This window comes from Macrobrachium rosenbergii, chromosome 20, assembly GCF_040412425.1.
Source record: "Macrobrachium rosenbergii isolate ZJJX-2024 chromosome 20, ASM4041242v1, whole genome shotgun sequence".
NCBI lineage: Eukaryota > Metazoa > Arthropoda > Malacostraca > Decapoda > Palaemonidae > Macrobrachium > Macrobrachium rosenbergii.
In genome coordinates this window covers 10040001-10059377 of record NC_089760.1, presented here as the reverse complement: position 1 = coordinate 10059377, position 19377 = coordinate 10040001, and the positions used below count along the sequence as shown (strand labels likewise).

Genomic DNA, 19377 nt, shown 5'->3' with positions numbered 1-19377 from the left:
CTTCAGTAAAATGATTTTTAGTCTTATACATTAAAATTAGTTATAGGCAGATCTTATCTATAGGTTATATTCTTTAAGCGAAAGAATCTAGTAAACTACTATAGTTTTCCAAAATATTTCCGTAATTAAACATTTACAAAAAAATAAAAAACCGACGTCATTTAAACCAGAGAGGCAAGACGCGCATAACTTATATGGGCAAAGCAACCATACCTGCTCCATCTCGTTATCTCTGCTGCGACTCCTGCCCCTCCGCTTGAGTACGATAATGATGAGAATGGCGACCAGGACGATGCCAGCCACAGACGTTACCAGCACAATTATCATGGGCGGCACTAGAAGCTGAAAGCCACCCTCCATATCCGTATTGCTATTGCCGCCGCCAATGCCACTCATCCCGCTGCCGCCACCGGCCATAGCGCCGTTGTTACCGGCATTAGCCCCACTTCCAGGAGATAAACTGGATCCAGACCCATCGCCGGAGGTCGTGCCGCTGCTTGATCTGCCGCCTCCGCCAGAGGGCATGCCTGAAGGGGATGAGCGCGAGGGGAAGTTGTTATCGGGGTTCAGTCCTCTTAAACTTTGGGACTGATTAATCTGTGATCCGGGAAATCATGCGTTCTCGTTGTTGCTCATAAAAGGTAAAGCTACACAGTATCAGTTCATGAAATACATTCACAGTTACTAAATAAGCTGAAAATTTTAGGTATAGCTTATGTAATATTTGACACTAACTGATAATGTCTCTCTCTCTCTCTCTCTCTCTCTCTCTCTCTCTCTCTCTCTCTCTCTCTCTCTCTCTCTCATATTATATATATATATATATATATATATATATATATATATATATATATATATATATATATATATATTATATATATGTATGTGTGTGTGTGTGTGTGTGTGTGTGTGTATAAGTGAATCACGAAAATATGGAACGTGATGAATATATATAAATAAAGATAAAATCCACGAAGGAAAGGAAACACTGGCGTGCTGCAGAGGGCCTTTCGACTCTTTCGTCCTCTACTTAGCAGACTGCTAAGTAAAGGACGAAAGAGTCGAAAGGCCCCTGCAGCACTCCAGTGTTTCAATTTCTTCGTGGATTTTATCTTTATTTATATATATATTGCATGCATATATTATATATATATATATATATATATATATATATATATATATATATATATATATATATATATATATATATATGTGTGTGTGTGTGTGTGTGTGTGTGTGTGTGTGTATATATATATGCATGCATATATATATATATATATATATATATATATATATATATATATATATATATATATATATATATATATATAAACTCGAATATGATAACTGCATTCCTTTTAGGGTATTTTTTTATTTACGGTACAATCTATGGATGCGTCCATTAGGCACAGAATATCTTTCATATGTTAATAATGACAACAATTTTTCTTAGGGTTACGAATAGTTAGTTAGTTATAAATCATTTGTTTAACCAGACCTCTGAACCCTTTTAGGGTTCTTCTCGGCCTGGGAAAAGGGTTACGAATAACATTCAGGGAACTGAATGTGCTTGCTAGGAAGAAATTATAATTAGGTACTACAGATATACCACGTCACGGGTCCTGAAGTCCATAAAATAAAGCAGAGATGGTTACTTTTAATTAAGAAAAAATATTATATACATAAGCCACCTATCCTCCTCCAAAAGAAATAAATCCTAGTAAAAAAAAAAAAAAAAAAAGATTTCCAGAAACCCTGATACCAGGATGAGAACATACTGAACGCAGCCGTACGTTTCAAACCTGCTGTTGAACAAAGCCAGTCAGGAGAGCATTTAGTTCTGAGCTAAGATAATGATGACGCGAAGCTACGAGATTCTAGGCAGATTAAACGCAGCTCTAGGTAGTGTTACCAACTTAGGACATAAATTCCTGGTTCATGCAGGATAAGCAGGGGATAAAACTTTCAGGACAGGGTAGCGTTATGTTTGTTTCTCACTTCGTTTTATTTACGAGTTTTTTTTTTTTTTATACAGTGAAGTGGAGACTGACGACTATTATAGTAGTGCATACTGAAAGAATACTCCCGGATTTTTTAAATAGAACGTAGGTATATCTCATTGTGCCTTGAGATTCAGATTTCTAAGCTATGCTTTTAGCGTTGATTTTTTTTCGGATTAGTATTTTATGTTATTATTTTTCGGATTTATAAGTTCTTTCTGGATTTCGTGAGTGATTTTAACTATTTAACTTTCACACACACACACACAAACATATATATTATATAATATATATATATATATATATATATATATATATATATATATGCATTATTATATATATATATATATATATATATATATATATATATATATATATTTAATAATTTATATATTTACATATATATATATATATATGATGTGTGTGTGTGTGTGTGTGTGTGTGTGTGTGTGTGTAATCTTTGTGCTTGAAACCTAAAAAGTTATCAAAAACTCTTTTGGATGGCCGTTTAAGCAATCTGGCATCTTTTGTACAAATTATTGACGGTTTAATTTAAAAATCTAATATTTATATAATAGCCAATAACATACTATCTTGAATTTAACATTATGTATTTATTAATACTTTTGGATGTATTAGTTGCTGCTAGCTCTTAGGAATCTGTTTACGAATTGAAAGCTTACTATTCTAATTGTTTTATGTAAAGAAAGTCCAAACTATCAAAGATAGAATTGGAGTTGTTCATGCCACGTTTTTTATTTTACTAAAATATCATCTGGGTCATATAGCAGCATCAAATAGTTATATCAAGAAGCTTAAGTATATTGTAAGTTCCCTGATATGGACACTGAACACAATGTATTTTTAAAATAATAACCAACGTATTTCCTTCTGCCTGACACGGTAACACTCGCCAGAGTTGACCTCTCTCTAAATATGTCAGTTCCTTAAGTGATATCACTCTATAAAACAATATGCGACAGTAGACTAATATGTTCTGAATACGCTGACCATTTTCCTTCATAAGAACAATGTGTACAATCACCGACATCCTATTATATAATATTTAATAATGTACTCACGTGCATCTTGTCGGTTGCGATGATTCTTAGTTTTCTATCTCATTGTTTAATATTATTGTGATGTTATTTAAGATTATTATTTTAGCCACGCTGTCAAGAGAAAATCGTCCTTTCTGTTGGTTTCTTTTTAATATAATCTTACAAGGTGTAATTTAAAACTTTTCTGTTATCTTATGTCTTCTTCCGGCCACTGTTAGTAATCATAGGTTATCTTCATTTTTTTTCATTACATTACTTTACTTCATCGTCTCAAAACATTATATCTTCCCTATAAAATACATATTATAAGTATGACAGAAAAAACACTAATGGAAAAGTGCGAGTAAGTCAACAAACTGAGAAATCATACGTTACATACACAAACACACACACGCCCACACATAACAAACACACTAACAAATATTTATATATATATTATAATCTTTATATATGTTTTATATATATATATATATATATATATTTATATATATATATATATATATATATTGTATTTATTTATTCATTTCATTTATATATATATATAGTTATATATATATATATATATATATATATATATATATATATATATATATAAATATCACTTAAGCCTGAGCGGCTCCCACAAAGAAAAACAATGAACACTTCCACGGTCACGTCAGACAGCTGAATCTTGTAGAGAGCTCCCCGTGCAAGAGGAAACTTTCATAATGTTATCTAATTCGTGTAATTACACAAGAGGCTTATCAGCACCCTCTCTCCCATGCCCCCATCCGACTCGGCCTAAACCCACTCTACTCTTCCCTTTTATCGTGGACGCATTCTCTCGCGTCGTTGATCTAGAGGTACATCCCTTGTAATAATACTTTCAGGACATCTTCCCAAACTAATCTGCGTGTCTCTTTCCTCCTTCCTGCTCATACTTCCGAAAGGAATCATTTTCTTATTGACCTATCATCCTTCATTCTTTGCGCATTATCAAGCCATTTCAAACCACTCTGATCTGTCCGTTTACTTTTTTATTTTTTTTCACTTTTCGCCTTTTAAGATTTGCCGCAAATTCTTTTTGCTGCATATACCATGAACATTTCCAGCTTATTTCCTTCATTCACATTCAATATACTTCTTCACTTCCATGAAAGGAGAGTTTAGGCACCGCACACTTTTCCAACTCGATTTTCAAGCACATTCCAAGCATCCTTTTTTGCAAGCAACTGTTGTCGGTTTAATTACACCATCCATATCAACATACACTCCACCAGCTTCCCAGAACATACTATCTTGTAATTTTACACTTGGTTATATTATTTGCCAACCTCTTGCCTTGGATGAGAAATTTTAAACTCTTTCCCTAGTCGGTGCAGTTTATTTTTATCATCAATCGGTGATGTATCCTCTGGGAACGTCAGCCATTTCTGTCATGGTTTCTCTTCCACGTCTGTTCAGTAATCTGTCTGATTTATGTATATATATATATCAATATTATAAAGATATATATATATATATATATATATATATATATATATATATATGTGTTTTACATTCAGTTGAATATGTTTATCTGAGCTTAACACGTCCACACGAGTATTCAGTTTAGGGACAATTACCGTTTTAATGAAATCTACTACAAATTCAGATAATATGAAATCTGAGTGATGTGCATCCAATCCCAATGAAAATGGGGAATTACTCGGCGGGTATCGCCATAGTGGTATATTTCATTTAAAGTTACATTTTTGACAGAGCACGCGGAACTATTAATTTGTTTGCTAAATAACGGTTCAAAGGGATACTCAGTCTTTTAAATGCAATGCAAATTTTGAGTTGAATGTATTACATTTTAACTGCAATTTAATGCAAGCGACGATAAATGAAACTCAGCATTCGTGATCTTTTACCTGAAATGTATCACATTAACGGAATCAAAATGGCAAAGGGAAATGGTCCAGGCCTGGGAGTTACGAAACCCAGCAAAGAACACGAAGAAATGCCGTAATAAAAACAATGTAACTTCAGTTTGAAAGCGGCCACATTCCGCTTTTCGGCGCTGCCAGGGATATATACGAGAGCATCCGAAAGTGTTCTACCCGGCACAAACCACTGACAGCAACTCCGGGCCGCGAAGAGTCTTTGTTTACGATGCGGACGCCAGATACGCCTGCTGTTCTCTTCACTTTTAGAGTATAATCTCCTGTGAAGGAAGCTGCGGAATAATTCCTGACGAGGAGAAAACTTTTCGTTTTGCATGACAAGATGATGGCTATAATACCTGCCCGCGTGTGTTTGCTCTCTTGCTTCTAGGTATCGAAGATTTTTTTTCCATGACTAAATGTATTCAAGTGTTATGTACACACACACTAAAAACATATATATATATATATAATATATATATATATATATATATATATAAAAATATAATGCAGAAAGATAGATAGATAATTTTTTTTTTTCATTACATTACTTTACTTCATCGTCTCAAAACATTATATCCTCCGTATAAAATACATATTATAAGTATGGCAGAAAAAACACTAATGGAAAAGTGCGAGTAAGTCAACAAACTGAGAAATCATACGTACATACACAAACACACACACGCCCACACGCAACAAACACACACAAACATATATATATATATATATATATATATATATATATATATATATATATATATGTATGTATGTATCACTTAAGCCTGAGCCGCTCCTGGGTAAAGAAAAACATTGAACACTTCCACAGTCACGTCAGACAGCTGAATCTTGTAGGAGCTCCCCGTGCAAGAGGAAACTTTCATAATGTTATCTAATTCGTGTAATTACACAAGAGGCTTATCAGCACCCTCTCTCCCATGCCCCCATCCGACTCGGCCTAAACCCACTCTACTCTTCCCTTTTATCGTGGACGCATTCTCTCGCGTCGTTGATCTAGAGGTACATCCCTTGTAATAATACTTTCAGGACATCTGTCCAAACTAATGTGTGTGTCTCTTTCCTCCTTCCTGCTCATACTTCCGAAAGGAATAATTCTCTTATTGACCTATTATCCTTCATTCTTTGCGCATTATCAAGCCATTTCAAACCACTCTGATCTATCCGTTTACTTTTTTTTTTTTTTTTTTCATTTTTCGCCTTTTAAGATTTGCCGCAAATTCTTTTAGCTGCTTATACCATGAACATTTCCAGCTTTTTCTTTCATTCACATTCTATATACTTCTTCGCTTCCATGAAGGAGAGTTGCCTAGGCATCCCGTACGCACATTCCAACTCGATTTTCAAGAACATTTCCAGCATTTTTCTTTCATTCACATTCAATATACTTCTTCACTTCCATGAAGGAGAGTTGCCTAGGCATCCCGTACACACATTCCAACTCGATTTTCAAGAACATTCCAAGCATCCTCTCAACCTTTTGCAAGCAACTGTTGTCATTCTTACACCATCCGTATCAACATACACTCCACCAGCTTCCCAGATCCCCCTTACCCTTGTAACCTTTTACACTTGGTTATATTAAGTGCCAACCTCTTGCCTTTACGAGAAATTTTAAACTCTTTCCCTAGTCGGTGCAGTTTATTTTTATCATCCCCAATCGGTGATGTATCCTCTGGGAACGTCAGCCATTTCTGTCATGTTTTCTTTTCCACGTCTGTTCAGTAATCTCCCACGTCTGATATATATATATATATATATATATATATATATATATATATATATATATATATATATATATAATATATATATATATATATATATATATATATATATATATATATATACACATATATATATATATATATATATATATATATATATATATATATATATGTATATATACATTCAGTTGAATATGTTTAAACGAGCTTAACACGTCCACACGAGTATTCAGTTTAGGGACAATTACCGTTTTAATGAAATCTACTACAAATTCAGATAATATGAAATCTGAGTGATGTGCATCCAATCCCAATGAAAATGGGGAATTACTCGGCGGGTATCGCCATAGTGGTATATTTCATTTAAAAGTTACATTTTTGACAGAGCACGCGGAACTATTAATTTGTTTGCTAAATAACGGTTCAAAGGGATACTCAGTCTTTTAAATGCGATGCAAATTTTTGAGTTGAATGTAATTACATTTTAACTGCAATTTAATGCAAGCGACGATAAATGAAACCCAGCATTCGTGATCTTTTACCTGAAATGTATCACGTAACGGAATCAAAATGGCAAAAGGGAAATGGTCCAGGCCTGGGAGTTACGAAACCCAGCAAAGAACACGAAGAAATGCCGTAATAAAAACAATGTAACTTCAGTTTGAAAGCGGCCGCATTCCGCTTTTCGGCGCTGCCAGGGATATATACGAGAGCATCCGAAAGTTTTCTACCCGGCACAAACCATCTGACAGCAACTCCGAGTCTTTGTTTACGATGCGGACGCCAGATACGCCTGCAAATCCTCTTCACTCCCAGAGTATAATCTCCTGTGAAGGAAGCTGCGGAATAATTCCTGACGAGGAGAAAAGTTTTCGTTTTGCATGACAAGATGATGGCTATAATACCTGCGCGCGTGTGTTTGCTCTCTTGCATCTAGGTACGAAGATTTTTTGTGTACGTGGCTAAATGTATTCAAGTGTTATGTACACACACACACATATATATTGTATATATGTACATATATATACACACACACATATATATATATATATTATATATATATATATATATATATATGTATATACATACACACACACAGAAAGATTGATAGATCATTTTAAATTAGGAAGGTGAATGGAACATCATCATCATCATTAACATCATCATCATCGCCTACAACAGCTAACAAATTCTCAACGTAATTCAAGGTCGGGCTTAACAAGAAAAGGTAAAATGCCAAGAAAGGTTGGGCATTACCTTTCGTATTAAGACTGAAGAGTTATATTAGTCAGGTAAACTGACATATGAACAGTACTTATTAATTTACGAGCTTGATGGCGCTCTATGCTGCGCACCCGTCGGCCCGCCGCCGCTGTAGTTTGCAATGGTCGATACGTAAGTGTGCGAACCTACCCGACACTCCACGTTTCACACCGGGGCGGACAAACCGGATCCACTCGGCTTTTGTTATTACAGACAGATGGAATAGCCATAGCCGTACATATCGTTTGAACAAACGTGAAATATTATTACTCAGTTCCCAAATTACTTCACCTTAGTAGGAAACTTAAGAAAATGGCGTGTGTTTTACATTCATACATAAATATATGCACGACTACACTCACAAAAAAATGTGGACGCCAAATGCAAAACAAAATCAGAAAGAAATTTCGGAGGGGCAAACATGTGCTAAGGCTGAAAAATCCCCACCCAAAAAATTCTTCGTATCAAAAAGTTGCATTCTCATGTCTCATCAGATTTAATCAATTGTTTCTCCTAAGAAAATCTATCCATCTTATCTTTTTAATTCACTAATATGTTTACTAATCCTGTTAACAAACAGACACAGGCAAAATCAAACTCATCTCAAGTCTTATTTGAATCTGGTCTCTAATCACAAGCATGGCCATAACCTCGATATTCACTCACTCAATTCATCAACTTTATTATCTGAGCATACTTCACAAATATGAGGTCTTTGTAGTATACTTCTCTGTGAACTTTGCCTTCTATACACCCGATTCACTGAGGAAATGAAACATGATAAATATGGAATTTCTCTCTGGTATTTCCTCCATAAGTGTGAATTATTTCATCTTGAACTATAGATATTACATGACACACGAACAGCATTTTTGGACTATGCATGCATTATAGTACAGTAAGTCTTCGCTCTCACATACTTCAAGAGCTTTTGCCAAAGTTAAACTTTATCTGACTTTCAAGTTCAAAGTGAGATCCTGACATTAACCTTGACTTTCATGGTCTCACTCTGCATTTTTGAGGATTATCCATGCCGAAAATACAGGTTATTTCTCATAATCTAAAAAGATCAAGGTGGTGGCTATGATCCTACTTCATTTTTTACTTCTGTATATGACCTTCGCTTTAAGTTGCCCTCTCCTACCACAATGGCTTCATGATTCCGGCATGCATGAAATATGAAATCATATCTCGTTCAAATTAGTTCTAACATTATTGCAGTGCTAAATACCTTGTAAGCTTTAGCCTCATTATAGATCAGAAGTTATATATCCCTCATCTCCTAAGTACGCGATTACTTCCAACTAATCCTAATCCCCACCGTCGGTGAAATTTTGGAAAATCACCGACCGACAACTTTCTGAGTGATCGTCTGAACAGACAGACAGTCAACCTTACAAACAAATGCAGACCTAATACGTATTATTCTCATCAGATATTAATGTTTCATAAAATTCTTGTGCAATTAAACGCTAACACACACCCATATGTGACTAAATATATATATATATATATATATATATATATATATATATATATATATATATATATATATATATATATATATATATATATATATTAAAAGAAAACAATCAGCAATGGAAGTCAAGTCTGTGGCATAACATGCAGAAGGGAGAGTAACTGGTTTGGAGTAAAAGTCGATCCGAGACAAGTTTGTGTCTTTAAAGATGGAGTGATAAGAGAAATCAGGGTTAGGTTAATGTATAGTTCAAAATGATAACCAAATGCGCCATTAATGGATTATGATATTTGCTGGTGAAAACGGACTAATTGTACACATTGAAGAAAAACTAGTTTGTAAGTGGAGAGCAATGGGAGTAAATGTGAGTAAAAAATCGTTATGATGTTAAGTGGAAAACAGGAATTTGTAAAAAACAGAAGATGGAAGAATGAAAGTTAATATTCTATTTGAGTATTTTTAGAATGAATGTGAGACATAATGGCAGAATGTGAAAAGAGGTGCATCACAAAAAAAAGGGTAATGTAAATAAAGTAGCAGATATGTGTTAAATATTTTTAAGAAAATTATAATTTACAAAATACAGAGCAAGAATGTAGAAAGGGATTGTAGTGCTAACTTTGCTTTAAAGGAGTAAAGTTTACCTGTTAAATATCAACAAAAGAAAATACGTTGAAGTTGGTAAGACGAATTGTTTGGATACGATTTGCGTTGTATAAAGAACGGAAAAGTTTAGATATTACAATAAATTCCTCGAACAGGCAAAAAGTTTAAAGTAGCAAAAGGATGGATCAGATTATTTAAAGATTGCTTGGTCATGTGGAAAGAATGGAAAACGGTAGTTGATGAAAAAGGTGTGTAACTGGATGTCATTAAAGAAAAAGGAAATAAAAACCTGAAATATCCTTGAAAGATGTTAGGGAAAGGTAATGATAAAGGATGAACTCACAAATAAGGCAACGTGTTAAATGTTCTAAGGGGAGGCCTATCTGGTGGAAATGTTCTGAAAAGGGGTTGGTACTTTTCTTAGTCATTAATGCATGGGTATACCAGCGAACCTTATTTTCTGGCTATCCAAATCTAATTTATATTAAGGGAAGACACACGTTTGTACCACAGTATTTCCCAATACATGGGAAACAACATATCCATAGCATCTTGCAACGCTATATTACATTATTCAGTTGCGTTCCAAAGCATTACGTACCTCCAAAGGTTACCAGATCATTAACTGTTTTCATTGGCGGTGCTTGTCTAATTATGTTGTTAATGAGATGCAGTCTTCCACCAGCCTTCTCTCTCTCTCTCTCTCTCTCTCTCTCTCTCTCTCTCTCTCTCTCTCTCTCTCTCTCTCTCTCTCTCTCTCGTTTTCCTAGTTTTAGTATATACATACACAAATATATATATGTATATATATACATATGTGTGTGTTTTATATATAAATTATATATATATATATATATATATATATATATATATATATATATATATATATATATATATATATATATATGTATATATATGTGTGTGTGTGTGTGTGTGTGTGTATATATATATATATATATATATATACAGTACTTATATGAAATCACCAACGTTTACATAAGGTCTTGTCCCACTTCAGGGCTAAAAACGCACTATATACATAATGTAAAAACCAGAGACGAAGAACAAAATTAAGGAACAGAATGCGATACAAAAGAGAGGGCAATTAGCTAGCATGTGTCCTCCAGATAATTGCCCACTGTTACACTGGCACTTATTCTACAAACGGTATGTTGATGATACAGTTTTGCTTTTTAGAAGCCTGGGAAAGGGAGATAATTTTTCTTAAAATAATCTGATGGTAAGCACCAAATGATGAAATTTACCAGTGATTAAGAAAAATAATAAAAAAAATCTTTTATTGGTGTTGTGGGTTTTATGAATGATGATAATTTTAATTTTTCTCTTTCTGCGTTTAAACTTCTTTCATTACTTTAAAATAAACTTTTTATTATTTAAATTCAATTCAATTCAACCTTAGCGCACAGAGCCTTTAATCTGATTTCGCCTTGAACCTCTTCTCATTACGAAACAGCCTATAATAATTATTTTACTGGCAGTTGATTGTCGTAGCAATCCTTATACAGATATATCAAGTAATTTTTAAAACTGTTATTATTCCAAAACTTGCCATACTTGTTGTCCAAAAATTTCCGATATTTTCAAGCGTTTGGTTGATTTATAAAAAGACTTGTCGTGTTGAATTAAAAAAAATCATTAACCATTAAATTCTGGCTGTCAGTAGGGAACTAACACCAAGGAAGCCTCTGGCTCCTCATTTGAATTTAAAGGCAGACTGAGCCCTTTGAAGATTGATAGTGTAATACATAGACTTAATTGCTTAGTTGTCAAAAACTTTCAATTAATCTTGACACCTTGATTATCCAACGAACTGTTTGTCAGTTAAATCCTAATCATTTTCCTGACCTCTGTGCCATAAAAACACTATTTATACGTTGCAACCATATATTTCGGGAATTTCTTGTCTTCTTGTTCACTGGTAAAGAAGAAGAGTCCGAAATATATGGTTGCAACGTAAATAGTGTTTTTATGGACCTGTTTTCATATACTGTTGGATAACATTAAACATACATATATATATATATATATATATATATATATATATATATATATATATATATATATATATATATATATATATATATATAATAATTTTTATCAGATCACCGTGATTCATATACAAGCATTAAGCTACAATCGTCCTTTAATATCCAATTCGCTCTACCTCGGAAATAATATATTTTCATATATGTTACCCAAAGGGGAATTTTTTAGTTGATAATAAGTTCGTCGTCCCGTGGGCTCGAACCACCGAAGACGAAGAACTCAGGACTACAGGACTAATTTGACACTGCCAATTTAACCACACTGTCACTGTAGTGGGTATATATCGCGTCACTATAGTATTATATGTAAGCTTACTAATCTCTAGTTATCTATCAGGGATTTTTAGGCTATTGATCTACGTACTCAGTCCAGTGAATGACTTACTTACCTATAACAGTCTGCGCGTTGTCTTTTAGAGTGAAGGCACTGAGGACAACGGGAGGGCTGATTCCCTCCTCATTTGAGACGCTCACCAGTAATGTAAATTCCTGACCCGATTGCAAGCCACCGACTCTGTGGAACAGCAGACGAGACCAGGTTAGTTCCCAGAGCGGGAATTTTTAACACATGCTGGACGAAAGTTAGTTTTGAACTTTATTTTTCTCCGCACTTGTCCCAAAGAAGTGAGTTCCTGGGTTATAATTAGATGCATGAAAAAATAATGCACGAAAATTTTTTTTCTATTTATCTACTGCTTTCAAGAAGAAAAACAATCATTGTTCTCAAACACATGCGCATATGTCAAGACATTCGTATGTACACAATTATACATATATACATACAGTATATATATATAATTTATATATATTATATATATATATATATATATATATATATATATATATATATATATATATATATATATATATATATGTGTGTGTGTGTGTGTGTGTGTGTGTGTGTGTGTATGTGTGTACACACACACACACACATATATATATAATTTACCAATCAATATCCATTTCTTATAGTGAAAACAATAAGCTTAATAAATATAATCTACGATATAAACCATTCTGGTTTGATGAAGATGCATAAATAAAAGCCATCAAAATAATGCTTTATAAAAATGAAACTTCGCTTCTAATATTTTTCTAAAATATGTCGAAGCAATAAACTAGGGAAGTATAATGAGAGCATAATGAACCCCCTTGTAATGACATCCCATCAGAGACAAGCAAAAGACGTAAATACTAATGTAGCACGTCAACTCACACAAAGAAAGGGGAAGAATTTGTAACATTCCGAACGAAATGTCCGAGGGTGGAGGAGGGCAGGCCCCCTCCTGCCTCCACCTCATTTCCATCCTGGGGCTTCTTCTTGTTGGTCTTCCTGCCTCCTTTGCTCCCGTCGCTCGCTCCTCCTCCTCCTCCCACCATGTTGGGGTTGCGACCCGATGTGGATTTCTGACAAAGAGACGTCATTGAAAGCATCGCGTTAATATCCGATTTACGTGTGACTCTGAGTCAGAGTAGTGTAAGGATTTATCGTAAAAAGGGTTGATGTAGTGGTTCGGTCGTGGAATGCCACTCAGATGTTGCGGGTTCGCGTGTCCCCCAGGGCGATGAAAATCACTAGCTTTGGAAGCTTGAATTAACAAGTCAGTGGCACCTGTGTGCTTGTTCCTTGTGAATAGGTTTGCATCTACGGAAATAAAATAATAATAATAATAATTTTTTTATACGGCTCAAAGGATCCTCATTGTTCAATATTAATGATCATAATGTTCATAAACACTGTAGCTAACTCGTATTATCCACCGGAACAAATAATACTGATAATACCCATGGAAGCAAGAGGTCTACATTCCTGAGGTACATATACGCATCATGTAAGCGAATGCACTTCCATTTCTTTGCTACAATCAGTAATAATTTGAAAAATTTTTCGAACTTCCCTCACTCACTAATTTCATTAGTTGGTACATTTACCTAATTAATCCTGGTCCCAGGATTCAATCATTGCGCCATTGGTACTTACATGTAGACAAGAAGGCTATTCTTAGGATATATAATAGATAATAAAAATCTCACCCTATGCATGTGATGGAAGAATGTATGTCTGCGTGCGCGTATATTTATGAACAACCTATATTTGCATGCTCAGCTTAAGTGTATGAATTTATTTACCTCTTAACTTGCATTTATTCACAGGAGAATACAATGTATAATCTAATTATGCTTTTCCTGATTATTCTCTTTCATATATTTTTATTAATATTATTCCCTCGTCTTCTGAAAATCAGTGATTTACAAAGAGAATTGTAGTTTTTGACGTGGGACTTGACACTTTTGACGTAAGGAAAGCTGTTGCCATTAGCTCACTGACCAAGAGACTACTTTCCCAAGTTGGAGAATCAGTAGCTGATGAACGTCTATTTATCTCATTGGCTGGGGATTGTCTCGGGGAAGCAAATCTCACTACAACAGATGTCACAATCAGGCTCCCGAAATGAGCTTTCGGAATCAGCCCCTCTCTCTCCCTCCCTCAATCCCCCCCCACCCGCCTCTAACCTTCCCGAAAAGCCTTCCATTGCAGAGCGAGGAGACAACCCAAGGCCGTCCAACCAGCACCTTCATCTGACAGGCGCCGGTAACTGGCTTTATTCTTTGGTCACCCGAGAGGATCACCGCTGTCTGGGAACCCTGAGAGAGACAAATCCCCCCTGATTCAGGCGATGTACCACGTCCCGCCGGGGAGAAGAGTTAGTCTTCTCTTTTCTTTTGGGTGCTCGGCTGGGAAACCGAAAAACGATGAAAGTGAAAAAATGAAGTCATGTAAAATTTGAAGGAAAATTGTTCCGCGTTCTTTTGTTGATGCACGGTTAGAAAATAAGAGCGTGTGTACAAACAGTGGACAGACGTAAAAAAAATTAGAAATCGCCTAAAAAAAAAAAAAAAAAACTTCGCCCTCTTTGATGTCCAATCCAAAGGAATTAAAGTATATAAAAAGGAACACGAAGATAATAAAAATCATGGCGCAGCACAAAAGAAACAAACCAGATCTCTAAAACTAACACCTGTGCTTTTTCGCTTCTAGCGACAGAACCATAAAACGGGCATACTGCTTTCAACGATCTCTTCATGTCGTTTGATAGCCTTTTTCTCCATATATCGATACGAAATGCTGCACAAATGTTCGTTTTTATGTATTCTTCAATGGCAGCCTACAAAAGGAAGAAACATTTGAAAATCGAAAACAAGTAACATAGGTTGAAATCTGAGGGCTGTGAGAATTCTCCAAATGTGAACAGAGTAGTAACAACTACAGAGGTCTACAGTGGTGAAATTTCGCTTTTTCATATCTCAAGAGAGAGAGAGAGAGAGAGAGAGAGAGAGAGAGAGAGAGAGAGAGAGAGAGATAAAAAATGTTCAGTAACCAGATATAAATTTGTTTCGTAACCAGATAGAAAACTCTCTTTAAACAAGAGAGAGAGAGAGAGAGAGAGAGAGAGAGAGAGAGAGAGAGAGAGAGAGAGAGAGAGAGAGAGAGAGCTTCCCAAAAATGTTTGGAAACCAAAGGTACACATACTGCCCAGAGAGAGAGAGAGAGATAAAAAATGTTTTTTAACCAGATATAAATTTGTTTCGTAACCTGATAGAAAAACTCTCTTTAAACAAGAAAGAGAGAGAGAGAGAGAGAGAGAGAGAGAGAGAGAGAGAGAGAGAGAGAGAAAGGCTTCCCAAAAATGTTTGGAAACCAAAGGTACACATACCGCCCACAGAGAGAGAGAGAGAGAGAGAGAGAGAGAGAGAAGGTAAAAGTTTTGAAAAATCATTGGCAACGAAGGCCACACACATCACTTAAAGTGAAGGAGAGTGGATAGGGGATGAGAGAGAGAGAGAGAGAGAGAGAGAGAGAGAGAGAGAGAGAGAGAGAGAGAGAGAGAGAGAGAGAGTTTTCAAAAATGTTTGGTAACCAAAAGCACACAAATCACTTAAAGCCAGGACAGACATCGATGATCCTACGCGATATAACGTTTTTTCGAGTGTTCACTCGACATTCAATAAAGGTATCGAAATCCCCGCACATTTTGTTAGAAATTGCCATCGGGTGTTATTTTTGGTCTTTCTTTTTTTTTTTTATTGCGAGGAAATGTTGTAAATAAATAACCTAAACTGATTTTAAATGAACGTGGGCAGTCAAAAAAAAAAAAATAAATAAACAACAGACCAAATATCAAACAGAAAGAAACTTTAAATATTTTCTCTTTTCTATGCATGTTACAGGATTCTCTGAACATTATTTTTGTAAATATGAAGAGTTAATTCCCAGGACTTACATTTGAATAATGCTTTTAGTGAAATTATTTGTTAATAATAAATCCGTGAAGGAAAACTTTTTTTTACTGTTACTGAGTTGATTCATGTAATTAAGTCTTTTATTTCAAAATATGACTTCCCCTGACTAAAAGTGAATCAGTCTTAAAATATGAAATGATATAAGAATGTCGTTTTATACTGTATTATATATATATATATATATATATATATATATATATATATATATATATATATATATATATATATATATATACATATACATATGTATATATATATAAATATATATATATATATATATATATATATATATATATATATATATATATATATATATATTAAATATACATATGTGCATATTATAAATATGCAATTTCATATATATATATATTATATATATATATATATATATATATATATATATATATATATATATATATATATATATATATATATATATATATATATATATATATATATATATATATACACACATACTTATTACAGGTGAGGATGATATTCAAACAATGTGCAGTATTACTAACGTACAGAAAAAGACAATCAATGACTAGCATCTATTTTAAGTTTCTCGATTTAATTCAATCTTCCCTGTTGCTCCCAAAACAGAAGTCCCTTACTTGAGCATGAACGAGGAGGGTATACTGGGTATTCATGCTGCGGAGAGGCCCTGAGAGACACCGGACCACGAATCCCGAAGCTGTGTGGTTGCTGACGTTGCACTTGCTGACTGGTCCTGGACGCCCTGTGGGAGGTTATAGGAAATTACGCGTCGTTATGATTAAGAACATTGCAAATGTGCCTAAGGTAAGTGAGGAATTGGACTTAATAATAATACTCTTCATATGTGGGTCATGTTGTGTAACTGTATCTGAAGAGCATTTTGCAATCTTTTGAAATGACTGGTCATAAACCAAACACGTTCACGCACGCGCACACACACACGCATATACATATATATATGTATACTGTATATATAAACATATATACATATATATGTGTGGATGTGTCACACACAAATATATATATATATATATATATATATATATATATATATATATATATATATATATATATATATATATATATATATATATATATATATATTATGCGCGTGTGTGTGTAGAAATCAAATATTCCTACGTGCTCTTGAAAATTTTATGTAAGAGTAACCCCTGATCGTGAATTGTTAATAAGTTATCAAAAACTACAATTTGAAACATCAAATTTCAATTCAAAATTAGTGGTACACCTTATGACTTGAGAAATATTAGAATATATAATCTGTTGGCGGCCGAATATTTTTTACAAAGGGGAACAAATGAGCAAAAGAAGACTTTCAATTATTTTTCCTAAAGTAAATTAAAACGTTTAGCTTTTCTATTTCCAATCATTTTATATTTGCTGACCGCGAGTTCCTCCAATTGCCTTGTACTACAAGTTCAAGGTTGAGGGATCATATTGTCAATTCTCCTCGAGGGTGTCCTCGTAAGTCGTGGAGAGAAGAAACCTCCAAGAACCAGGATTTAAGGGGGAGATGTACCGAGGCCCGAAATTAGAAATGGAGTTGAAAACAATAAAGAGCAGCAACTCGGGATACTAAGAAATAACAAAGGAGCGAACGGGGGACGAGGCGGAAGGGGATTGGAAGCCATTACAAGCATGTTTACATCGATTCCTGTGCTCCGTTCCAATAGGAAGAGGTCAGATTTAGTAAAGGCTATTACGGTTTGCAATTTCCTGGGGTTTGTTTTATTGACTTTCGATCGTTGCTTCTTTATAATGGCTTCGGTTTTATTGCGTTCTCAGATGGGATGAACGAAAATTGCGGACAAAATGTCATTCGCCTAACACTTCGGTTATTCGGTTTTGCCCTTCGTGCGCATTTGTACACGAAAAAATGTATTATGGCGTTCATGGGAGTGTTTGAAAAGCAATCAAACGCTACCGCAGTAGGGCTCCTGGAAGCCTCGTAACGAATTCATTTTTTTTTTTACATATATGTCGGAAAAGGGGAGGCTTCCAAAATATCGCATAAGCCATATTTCAAAACATTTATCATACAAAATTTTACCCATGCTTTTGATTACTCTATCATGTTATGTCGGATTCCTGTCATGGGATTACAAAATTCACTTATAAACAAAAAACTGTTGCCAGTAGTTGGAGACACATAAACAATGAATATTTTCTGTGAAATAATCCTGTAACAGGGTAATGTAAAAAATGACATTTGAGAGCCAGTATTTAATCTAATTCGTGAAATAACATTCTAAACCTGTCACCAGTAAAAAGATTAAAAGACATGGTTAAAAAATTTATTCCAGACAGTTGTAATTCCATGATTAGTAAGAGCTGCGTGTTATCTTTCAATGATCTTTAGTCAGTTCCTTAACAACTATGATCATGATCTATATGAAGATCAGTACTGCCCGTCCGCCGCGAATAGTGCTGCCCTTCCACCGCGAATAGTGTTGTCAACTATTTTTCCCAATAATTAAGTCACTAATTCCAGTAACGTCTCTACTACCAATTAAGCTTTATTTGAGTGCATTTTTACTTCTGAACTGACGTCACTAGTAATTAAACTCAAGTGTTGTTGCCTGTGAACCCTCATTTTTAAAAATAATGACTATAACATTCAATCTGAACATTTTTTACTTGCGATATCATATAAGTATTTCACCCGCATGTACGCAATCATTATTTACCCTTCATTATTGGCTTAAATTATCAAGTGAGTAAACAGTCTTCAGAGTAACCGAAGATAAGTTTACGGTTATAAAAAATATTAAGGGTAAGAAGTTACAGTAATGATAATTCTATTCGAACAGAAGTAATTTTGTATGTGGCATACCGAGAAATTTAAATCAGTCTTGTTGTGCACTCAAGTGAGGGAGAAAAATAGTGCTGATATTTAAACTAACAAGTAATGAAAACAGAATGTTGTTAT

At 34.4% G+C, this 19377-nt stretch overlaps 1 protein-coding gene and 1 long non-coding RNA gene across 3 annotated transcripts in view; one reads left to right on the top strand and one right to left on the bottom strand.

The window, feature by feature from the left end:
* Positions 1–19377, bottom strand: part of LOC136849039 (uncharacterized) — a 465615-nt gene that overhangs the window by 29916 nt on the left and 416322 nt on the right. For both annotated transcript variants that reach the window (XM_067121930.1, XM_067121931.1), the window contains exons 13-16: positions 17045–17169; positions 13342–13532; positions 12515–12639; positions 214–527 (exon numbers count right to left, since the gene is read on the bottom strand). In XM_067121930.1, the coding sequence (XP_066978031.1) occupies positions 214–527; positions 12515–12639; positions 13342–13532; positions 17045–17169 (755 nt within the window). The remainder of the gene's footprint in view (positions 1–213; positions 528–12514; positions 12640–13341; positions 13533–17044; positions 17170–19377) is intronic.
* The window catches only part of LOC136849041 (uncharacterized), a 521318-nt gene continuing 514493 nt past the window's right edge, over positions 12553–19377 (top strand). The window contains exons 1-2 of the long non-coding RNA XR_010856211.1: positions 12553–12663; positions 17034–17231. This is a non-coding gene — a long non-coding RNA (uncharacterized lncRNA). The remainder of the gene's footprint in view (positions 12664–17033; positions 17232–19377) is intronic.